Source organism: Puntigrus tetrazona, chromosome 8 (genome assembly GCF_018831695.1).
Source record: "Puntigrus tetrazona isolate hp1 chromosome 8, ASM1883169v1, whole genome shotgun sequence".
Lineage (NCBI taxonomy): Eukaryota > Metazoa > Chordata > Actinopteri > Cypriniformes > Cyprinidae > Puntigrus > Puntigrus tetrazona.
Genome location: NC_056706.1, coordinates 2,094,357 through 2,105,872, shown reverse-complemented (window position 1 = coordinate 2,105,872; position 11,516 = coordinate 2,094,357). Strand labels below are relative to the sequence as shown.

General features: G+C 33.7%; 1 protein-coding gene across 2 annotated transcripts; it reads right to left on the bottom strand.

Annotated features, from left to right (window-relative positions):
* Positions 1 to 1,966: 1,966 nt before the first annotated feature.
* naif1 (nuclear apoptosis inducing factor 1) lies at positions 1,967 to 9,714 on the bottom strand. Of its 2 annotated transcripts, none has more exons than XM_043246917.1 (3): positions 9,037 to 9,714; positions 7,777 to 7,824; positions 1,967 to 2,871 (listed from the first exon to the last, which is right to left on the bottom strand). In XM_043246917.1, the coding sequence occupies exons 1-3, from the start codon at positions 9,662 to 9,664 to the stop codon at positions 2,402 to 2,404; spliced, it is 1,146 nt and encodes a 381-aa protein (XP_043102852.1). In that variant the 5' UTR covers positions 9,665 to 9,714; the 3' UTR covers positions 1,967 to 2,401. The 2 variants fall into 2 exon arrangements, with proteins under 2 accessions (XP_043102852.1, XP_043102854.1); XM_043246919.1 differs by having other exon boundaries at positions 9,061 to 9,707.
* Between the last annotated feature and the right edge of the window lie 1,802 nt (positions 9,715 to 11,516).

Here is an 11,516-nt window from a genome sequence, read left to right as displayed (position 1 = left end):
TCTCTCTCTCTCTCTCTCTCTCTCTCTCTCTCTCTCTCTCTGTCTCTCTCTCTCTCTCTCTCTCTCTCTCTCTCTCTCTCTCTCTCTCTCTCTCTCTCTCTCTCTCTCTCTCTCTCTCTCTCTCTCTCTCTCTCTCTCTCTCTCTCTCTCTCTCTCTCTCTCTCTCTCTCTCTCTCTCTCTCTCTCTCTCTCTCTCTCTCTCTCTCTCTCTCTCTCTCTCTCTCTCTCTCTCTCTCTCTCTCTCTCTCTCTCTCTCTCTCTCTCTCTCTCTCTCTCTCTCTCTCTCTCTCTCTCTCTCTCTCTCTCTCTCTCTCTCTCTCTCTCTCTCTCTCTCTCTCTCTCTCTCTCTCTCTCTCTCTCTCTCTCTCTCTCTCTCTCTCTCTCTCTCTCTCTCTCTCTCTCTCTCTCTCTCTCTCTCTCTCTCTCTCTCTCTCTCTCTCTCTCTCTCTCTCTCTCTCTCTCTCTCTCTCTCTCTCTCTCTCTCTCTCTCTCTCTCTCTCTCTCTCTCTCTCTCTCTCTCTCTCTCTCTCTCTCTCTCTCTCTCTCTCTCTCTCTCTCTCTGTCTCTCTCTCTGTCTCTCTCTCTCTCTCTCTCTCTCTCTTCAAATTTAAATTCTCTCTCTCTTGGTCTTATTGTCTCTAAATGATAATGTAAATATTAAAATAATAGCAAAGACATTATAACAGTTGAGATCTAAATAAATGAGAACCTTCTCTCTCACTCTCTGAGTGTAACGTGTCTCAGATTTAATACTCTTCCTTTGATCAAAGCTCTCTCTGTTCTCTCTTGCTCTCTCTCTGTTTTCTGTGTCACGTGATCCTTCTCTCTCTCTCATGCTGCTCAACTCTTTAAGTGGCATCTGTCTCTGTTCTCTCTCTGATTTCTTCTAAATATAATAATGATAAAAACACATCTCTCTCTATATATATATATATATATATATATATATCTCTCTGTATATCTATATGTATATATATATCTCTATGTCTATCTCTCTCTATCTCTATCTGTATCTCTCTATCTATATATATATATATATATATATATATATATATGTATGTATATATATATATATCTGTATATCTCTATATATATATATGTATGTATATATATATATATGTATCTCTCTGTCTCTCTCTCTATCTATATCTATATATATATATATATATATATGTATGTCTCTCTCTCTCTCTCTCTCTCTCTATGTATATATATGTATATGTATATATATATATATATATATATATATATATATATATATATAAATATATATAAATATATAATATATATATATATATAAATATATGATATTTATCTATATATATATCATTGCTCTATATATATATATATATATCCTATATCGTATATATGCTCAACATTTATATATATATATATATATATTTCTTTAAATATAATATATAAAATATATGAATATATATATATATGTATATATAAATATATATATGATATATATGTATTATATATTATATAGTATTACATTTTATTAGTTATTTTATTATTAAAACTACTTGAACGTACAATTAAGCTGATATATGTCTATATTAAAGCACTTTAGTACTTTAGAGTGAACACAGATGTACACGTGATCAAGAAAGGAAGGATGAAATACAGCGCTCTTTGTCTCCCTCTGGTGAAAAAGTCAAGCACATGCAAGCTGCGTCTCAAACTACCAGGTGACTGAAAATTACAGGGAAATTAAGTTGCATCGTTCAATTAAGGGAGGTAGACAGTGTATAATAACTCCTAATAGATGCGAAATAAACAACACATAACAGGTCATGACCAGGGCTTCTGTGCAGGACAAAACACAATGACTGAAAGTACGCTGTTAAATGAGTAATCAGATTCACGTTATGTGCCCTGAAGTGAATATATCAGTTGTTTATGTGGTCGGGACTTTTGATCGCATGCTTGAGCGTCAATGAATCACGGACGAAGACACGCGCACGTGTGGAGTTTCTTTATTTAGCGTACTTAAATAAAAACGGCAAATTCTCGAAAGCTAAAGAAACAAAAAGCCTCCACAAAGTCGTCCATCACCGCCCGTCCTCGCGGCAATCGTGTCTCCTGTAGGTCTCCGGCCCGGACTGGGTTTGCTTTAGGGTCGGCTGCGCACCAAAAATTGAATTAAAACGTGTCGCGACCTGACTTTCAAGCCACCGAAAAGACTTCACAGCATCTTTAAAGAGTCAAAAATCTTTTTTTTTTGGCCACTTGTTTAAAACGCCCGTAAAAGTCCTCTTTTCACTGCATCCCGGGAAGCGTTCGCACACATGAGCACCGAGCTGTACAATAATTTACGGTCTATTCTGGACCAGACCGTCTCTCCCACACACACACACACACACACACACACACACACACACACACACACACGTCTCTACTGTGCATCTTCTGTCTGTGGTGGCACGTTTTCCGCTCCTTCTCCGGTCTCGGCGGCGGCCGGCGGAGCGGTGTTGGCGCTGTTGGCGTTCTGCAGAAACTTCCTCAAGTCCTTGAGAGCGGGTCTGAACATCTGGATGAGGGCGAGCAGGGCGGCCTGCGTTCCCTCCAGAGCCTGGGCCTGTCTCTCCTGGGCGCAGGCCTGGGCCTCCTGCGAGCGGCGGATCATCTGCAGCAGGTCGCTCTGGTTCTCCAGGTGCTGGGCGATCTCGCGCACGTGCAGGTTGGTGACGCGGTGCTCCTGCAGCAGCTTGGCCGAGTTGAGCGCGATGCGGCTCTTCAGCTCCTGCGGCTTGCACTCGGCCTGCGCCAGCATCTCCACCGGAGCCTCTGCCGTGACGGTCACCGGCGCCTCGGTGGTGCAGTACTCCACCATGCCCTCCTCCAGCGTGTGGTACGTCGTCTCGGCTGCGCAGGAACAAGCACACACACAGAATTGCATGAAAAAAAACCTTGCAATTATGAGAAAAAGTCTGATTTGCATGAAAAAAAAACCTTACAATTATGAGAAAAAGTCAGAATTGCATGAAAAAAAACCTTGCAATTATTAGTAAAAGTCAGAATTGCATGAAAAAAACCTTGCAATTATGAGAAAAAGTCATAATTGCATGAAAAAAAACCTTGCAATTATTAGAAAAAGTCAGAATTGCATGAAAAAAACCTTGAAATTATGAGAAAAGGTCAAAGAATTGTCATGAAAAAAACCTTGCAATTATGAGAAAAGGTCAGAATTGCATGAAAAAAAACCTTGCAATTATGAGAAAAAGTCAGAATTGCATGAAAAAAACCTTGCAATTATGAGAAAAGTCTGATTTGCATGAAAAAAAAACCTTGCAATTATGAGAAAAAGTCAGAATTGCATGAAAAAAACCTTGCAATTATGAGAAAAAGTCAGAATTGCATGAAAAAAAACTTGCAATTATGAGAAAAAGTCAGAATTGCATGAAAAAAACCTTGCAATTATGAGAAAAAGTCAGAATTGCATGAAAAAACCTTGCAATTGTGAGAAAAAGTCAGAATTGCATGAAAAAAACCTTGCAATTGTGAGAAAAAGTCAGAATTGCATGAAAAAAAACCTTGCAATTATGAGAAAAAGTCTGATTTGCATGAAAAAAAACTTGCAATTATGAGAAAAGGTCAGAATTTCGTGATAAAAAAACCTTTAAATTATAACAAAGTCAGAATTGCGTGATACAAACTCACAAATGAGAGATATAAAATGAGGAAAAAGCCAGAACTGCGTCATAAAAACACTTGCAATTATGAGAAAGTCAGGATTGCATGAAAAAAAAACCTTGCAATTATGAGAAAAAGTCAGATTTGCATGAAAAAAAACCTTGCAATTGTGAGAAAAAGTCAGAATTGCATGAAAAAACCCTTGCAATTATGAGAAAAAGTCTGATTTGCATGAAAAAAAACCCTGCAATTATGAGAAAAGTCAAATCAGAATTGCATGAAAAAAAAAAACCTTGCAATTATGAGAAAAGTCAGAATTGCATGAAAAAAAACCTTGCAATTATGAGAAAAGTCAGAATTGCATGAAAAAAACCTTGCAATTATGAGAAAAAGTCAGAATTGCATGAAAAAAAACCTTGCAATTATGAGAAAAAGTCAGAATTGCATGAAAAAAAACCTTGCAATTATGAGAAAAAGTCAGAATTGCATGAAAAAAAACTTTGCAATTATGAGAAAAGTCAGAATTGCATGAAAAAACCTTGCAATTATGAGAAAAAGTCAGAATTGCATGAAAAAAAAACCTTGCAATTGTGAGAAAAAGTCAGAATTGCATGAAAAAAACCTTGCAATTATGAGAAAAAGTCAGAATTGCATGAAAAAACCTTGCAATTATGAGAAAAGTCAGAATTTGCATGATAAAAAAACTTGCAATTATGAGAAAAAGTCAGAATTTGCATGATAAAAACTTTAAATTATAACAAAGTCAGAATTGCATGAAAAAAACTCACAAATGAGAAAAAGATATAAAATGAGAAAAAAGTCAGAATTGCATGAAAAAAAACCTTGCAATTATGAGAAAGTCAGATTTGCATGAAAAAAAACCTTGCAATTATGAGAAAAAGTCAGATTTGCATGAAAAAAAAACCTTGCAATTATGAGAAAAAGTCAGAATTGCATGAAAAAAACCTTGCAATTATGAGAAAAGTCAGAGAATTGCATGAAAAAACCTTGCAATTATGAGAAAAGTCAGAATTGCATAAAAAAACCTTGCAATTATGAGAAAAAGTCAGAATTGCATGAAAAAAAATTGCCTTGCAATTATGAGAAAAAGTCAGAATTGCATGAAAAAAAAAACTTGCAATTATGAGAAAAGTCAGAATTGCATGAAAAAAAACCTTGCAATTATGAGAAAAAGTCAGAATTGCATGAAAAAAAAAACCTTGCAATTATGAGAAAAAGTCAGAATTGCATGAAAAAAAAAACTTGCAATTATGAGAAAAAGTCAGAATTGCATGAAAAAAAAACCTTGCAATTATGAGAAAAGTCAGAATTGCATGAAAAAAAACCTTGCAATTATGAGAAAAGTCAGAATTGCATGAAAAAAAAAACTTGCAATTATGAGAAAAAGTCAGAATTGCATGAAAAAAACCTTGCAATTATGAGAAAAAGTCAGAATTGCATGAAAAAACCTTGCAATTGTGAGAAAAGTCAGAATTGCATGAAAAAAACCTTGCAATTATGAGAAAAGTCAAATTGCATGAAAAAAAACTTGCAATTATGAGAAAAAGTCAGAATTGCATGAAAAAAAACTTGCAATTATGAGAAAAAGTCAAATGAAAAAAACCTTGCAATTATGAGAAAAAGTCAGAATTGATGAAAAAACCTTGCAATTATGAGAAAAGTCAGAATTGCATGAAAAAAAACCTTGCAATTATGAGAAAAGTCAGAAATGCATGAGAAAAAATTATGAGAAAAAAGTCAGAATTGCATGATAAAAACACTTGCAATTATGAGAAAAGTCAGAATTGCATGAAAAAAAACCTTGCAATTATGAGAAAAAGTCAGAATTGCATGAAAAAAAAATTGCTTGCAATTGTGAGAAAAAGTCAGAATTGCATGAAAAAAACCTTGCAATTATGAGAAAAAGTCAGAATTGCATGAAAAAAAACCTTGCAATTATGAGAAAAAGTCAGAATTGCATGAAAAAACCTTGCAATTATGAGAAAGGTCAAATTATGAAAAAACCTTTAAATTATAGAAAAGTCAGAATTGCATGATGAGAAAAAGCCAGAATTGCGTCATAAAAACACTGAGAAAAGTCAGAATTGCATGCAATTATGAGAAAAAGTCAGAATTGCATGAAAAAAAACCTTGCAATTATGAGAAAAAGTCAGAATTGCATGAAAAAAACCTTGCAATTATGAGAAAAAGTCAGAATTGCATGAAAAAAAACTTGCAATTGCAAAAAAAAACCTTATTATGAGAAAAGTCAGAATTGCATGAAAAAAACCTTGCAATTATGAGAAAAAGTCAGAATTGCATGAAAAAAAGAAAAGTCTTGCAATTATGAGAAAAGTCAGAATTGCATGAAAAAAAAAAAACCTTGCAATTATGAGAAAAGTCAGAATTGCATGAAAAACCTTGCAATTATGAGAAAAGTCAGAATTGCATGAAAAAACCTTGCAATTATGAGAAAAGTCAGAATTGCATGAAAAAAAACCTTGCAATTATGAGAAAAAGTCAGAATTGCATGAAAAAAAAACCTTGCAATTATGAGAAAAGTCAGAATTGCATGAAAAAAAAAACCTTGCAATTATGAGTCAAAAAAAAACAGAAAAAGTCAGCATGAAAAAACCTTTTATGAGAAAAAGTCAAATTGCATGAAAAAAACCTTGCAATTAAAAGTCAGAATTGCATGAAAAACCTTGCAATTATGAAAAAAGTCAGAACTGCATGAAAAAACCTTGCAATTATGAGAAAAAGTCAGAATTGCATGAAAAAAAACCTTGCAATTATGAGAAAAAGTCAGAATTGCATGAAAAAAACTTGCTTGCAATTATGAGAAAAGTCAGAATTGCATGAAAAAAAAAACTCTTGCAATTATGAGAAAAAGTCAGAATTGCATGAAAAAAAACCTTGCAATTATGAGAAAAGTCAGAATTGCATGAAAAACCTTGCAATTATGAAAAAAGTCAGAATTGCATGAAAAAAAAACTTGCAATTATGAGAAAAAGTCAAATTGCATGAAAAAAAACTTTGCAATTATGAGAAAAAGTCAGAATTGCATGAAAAAAAACTTGCAATTATGAGAAAAAGTCAGAATTGCATGAAAAAAAAGTCTTTGCATGCAATTATGAGAAAAGGTCAGAATTTCGTGATAAAAAAACCTTTAAATTATAACAAAGTCAGAATTGCGTGATACGAACTCACAAATGCGAGATATAAAATGAGGAAAAAGCCAGAACTGCGTCATAAAAACACTTGCAATTATGAGAAAGTCAGGATTGCGTGATACGAGCTCACAATTAGGAGATAAAGTCAGAATTACCTGATAAAAAAAACTCGCAATTATGAGAAAAAGTCAGAAGTGCATCATATAAACTCACAAATTGAGATCTAACATCCGAATTACGTGATATAAAGTCACATTTCTGACAGATATAATGTCAAATTCACGTGACATAAGCTTGCAATTGTGAGATATGAAGTCAGAATCGCCTGCTATATTCTCACAATGAGATAAAGTCAAAAAATGGCGTGATATGAACTCACAATTAGGAGAAAGTCAGAATTACAATAAAATAAAATCACAAATGCGAGTTATTAAGTCAGAATTATGAGATTATTAAGTTGCAATCCTGAGAACACACAGCTCTGAGAAAAAAAATGGCAAGATATAATCTCATAATTACAAGAAAAGTCAGAATTGTGACTTTATATCACCCAAACGTCCAAGATATAACGCCGCAGTTATGACTTTATAACTCGAACCGTATCGATCTCAAAAGAGTGAGATGTTATTGAAAGGTGAGGAGTTTGCATCGATATGAATTAAGAAATTTAGAGGGGTTTTTTTCAACTGCAATAGCCAACAGTACGCTGTACGGATCAAAATGATCCACTTTCTTTCGTGCCTAAAATCATTAGGATATTAGGTAAAAAAAATCACGTTCCGTTTCCCAGCATAAACAAATCAAAACTTAATTTTTGTCTCGTGATATGCATCGCTGGGAGCTTCATTTGGACAACAAACCCCACATCCTTCATTCAGTGGATGAGTGTGTCTTCATTTAAAAACATTTTATCACCATTCAGGGTCATGCTTTTAAATACAGAAGACAATGAGTCAAGCTGTACCTTCAAGGGTTTTTATCTCGCACGCCGCTGCAGACGCCGGCTGAATGCCTGCCAGGAGAGAGTCACGTATATTATTACAATTTTTAAAAACTACAAATACAAGTTATCAAACATGAAGGACACGTTTCCTTTCAGGATGACGTCACTTTGACGCTGCAGTTTCTCACTCACGGGTGAATCTTGAGCCGAGTCTTCTTTGAGACCAGAGGAACCAAGCTTACATTACAGCATTTTTATCTGTTTGTGATTTTAATCATCTTTAAAGGCCTTTTCTTAAAAGTGACATTTATTGCCTGTCAGCTATAGATATATAGATATATATATATATATATATATATATATATATATATATATATATATATATATATATATATATGTATATATATATATATATATATATATATATATATATATATATATATATATATATATATATATATATATATATATATATATGTATATATATATATATATATATATATATATATATATATATATATATATATATATATATATATATATATATATATATATATATATATATATATATATATATATATATATATATATATATATATATATATATATATATATATATATATATATATATATATACACATATATATATATATATATATATATATATATATATATATATATATATATATATATATATATATATATATATATATATATATATATATATATATATATGTATGTGTGTGTATATATATATATATATATATACATACACACACACACACATACATACATATATACATATATAAATATAAACATATATATATACACACATACATACACACACATGTAATATAAAATGTATATTACATTATATTATCTCTATACAATCAATATAAGAAATGCAAAATATAATTATAATTATAATACAGAGCATTAAAAAACAGCCTTCAGAACAAATACATGCATTCATTATTAATTTTATCCTCCTTCTTTACTGAAGAAAACAAACGAGCAGGTTCACGTTCACAAGTAGGTTTTCAACATCAAAAATACAAAAAATGATCTGTCCGTTGCCTCCAGATAACAGTAATATGCATTGTTGCATGATCTATAAACAACCAATGCAATTATCCACCCATAACCTACAGTAAAATCGTATCAAATTTTGATGCAGTAAATATATTTCTAACCCGTTCAAAACATCTAGATGCCGGTCTCGTTTAAAGCGCAGCCCTGGCTCCTAAGTGAGCGCGTAGGAGTCTGCGCGCGCGAACTTACGCAGCGGTAACGCCAGTGTCTTACTTTGCGTCAACGCGGCGGCGGCGGCGGAGCCCAGGGGCACCGTGATCTCGGCGGCAGCCTCCGCCGCGGGAAGGCTGATGATGGTGGCCTCTCCCAGCAGGTTGCAGATGCGCTGCTGCATGGAGCTGAGGATGACGGGAACGCTGCCGCAGTCGCCCGTGCCCTCCATGGCCGCGCGCGCCTGGGCCACTTTGCGCCGCACCTCCGTCTTGAGGTCGGACCATTTCTTCTTGACCTCCGCGAGCTCGCGCTGGCAGGTGCTCACGGCGTTCACGCGCTTCAGGATCTCCGTCCACGCGCTGTTCTTGGCGATGTGCGTGACGCCCGCGTTAAAGTGATTCACCAAAATGTGTTTTTGCTTCTCCATCTCCTCCACGATGATCTCCACCTCCCTTTCGGAGAAATTAGTTTTCCTCTTTTTGGCCTGAGATGCCATTAGCAAGTGCTTAATTGGACTTACGGAGGGGGGGGTGATGTAAAATTGCGTAGAATACGTAAAAATAGTACGTTTTTGTCCTGACACTATTGCGCAGCGTAATGGCTTCTTGAATCGACTTCTCTTCCAACAACGTTTGCGGACGCAAATGGCTGAAGCCCCACCCATTCGTGGCCTCTTGCGAATCCCATTGGCTTAGGTTTACCATTGACGGTGACGAGCGTTCTTTTTTATTGGTGGAACGTGTTGTCAGTCATCAGGTATTACTACGCCATACGTTTGCGCTCAACCACATGAGGGAGCTATTTAATAACAAAGATATATGAATATCTATCTATCTATCTATCTATCTATCTATCTATCTATCTATCTATCTATCTATCTATCTATCTATCTATCTATCTATCTATCTAATCTGTGTGTGTGTATATATATATATATATATATATATATATATATATATATATATATATATATATATATATATATTCATTTATTAATTTAATTTATTAATTTATTTTATGCATGTATATATATATATATATATATATATATATATATATATATATATATATATATTTATTTATTTATTTTATGCATATATATGCATAAAATAATATATATTATATATATTCATTATTCTATAATAATTTTAATATTTAATAATATTATTATTGCTTTTTGTTATACTATATATATATATATATATATATATATATATATATATATATATATATATATATATATATATACACACATTATTTTTAACTATTATTATTCTTATTGCTGTTTTTGTTATATAATCTATAGTAGTCAACATTTGAGTGGAACAAAACATTTTAGGTTTTAGGACAACATTGATCCAAATGTTGACTAGTTTTTGTGTGTGTGTGTGTATATATATATATATACACGTAATATAAAATTTATATTGCATCATATTATAAATCTTACAATCTATATAAGAAATGCAAAATATAATTACGGTATTCAAAACAGGGGTACAGAGCATTGAAAAGCAGCCTTCAGAACAAATACATGCATTCATTATTCATTTTATCCCCCTTCTTTACTGAAGAAAACAAGCGAGCGGGTTCACGTTCACAAGTAGGTTTTCAACATCAAAAATAACAAAAACTGATCTGTCCGTTGCCTCCAGATCTTGCAGGTGAATATGACGCAGATACTGTCCTTTCGTTCTGTGAAGGGTTAGCTTTCTGGACTATATTTAGACGGAAGGCAAACCCCTCACATCCGTCTGGAACAAGTATCTACGAGCGGCTCAGACTATTGTCAAAACAAAGCCCACTAAAAATACCCTTAAGAGCACTGACCGGATGTTTCTATCATTGTCAAGCCCGTGCTTGACTGTAAAGATCTGACCCGTGGCGTTTCTGAGAAGTCTGCAAACTTATAAACTTATAAAACGAAGAGGTCAGAGCAGGGCTTTGAAGTCCACGCAAGCTACAGATCTCATAAAACGGTTTAATATTAGCGGAAACAGAGCGCTCTGAGAACTCAGATCGATATTATGACTTAATAAAACCGAGTTCTTAGAATAAAGTCACCTTTACGAGAACGCTGTTTTAATGCTCTTCCGCTAAAGAAGTGTTTTCGCTGCATGTTGGAGCCGCTTTCTAAAGCGTGAAATGGCTTGAATGCAGTCACGTTGTGAATTTTTGTGCTCTTTATCGTGAGAACGGTGCTCTCTGGGACCCAAAGTTGTCCGAAGGTCGCGTAGCACCAACCTGTTTGACAGCATTTGCTCTCATGGAGAGGTTTTTAAGATTTTTGGATCAGACAAACGGAGAAAATCTCTTATAAATCCCTTTAGGATCCACCGTATCGCGTTTGACGGGCCTCTACGTGATCGACATAATCAAAACTTTGCTAAAATATATATATATATATATATATATATATATATATATATATATATATATATATAGCGTTAAATATCATACTAATCCCATTGAAGGTATTAAAGTGATGACTGAAAAGGATTTATGCAATGATAAAT

Excerpts from the sequence above, each read along its gene's own strand:
- naif1 (XM_043246917.1), bottom strand. The coding sequence starts at position 9,664 with ATGGGTGGGGCTTCAGCCATTTGCGTCCGCAAACGTTGTTGGAAGAGA. Across the intron at positions 7,825-9,036 it reads GACACTGGCGTTACCGCTGC|GCATTCAGCCGGCGTCTGCA; the intron begins GTAAGTTCGCGC and ends CTCTCCTGGCAG. Across the intron at positions 2,872-7,776 it reads CGAGATAAAAACCCTTGAAG|CCGAGACGACGTACCACACG; the intron begins GTACAGCTTGAC and ends GTTCCTGCGCAG.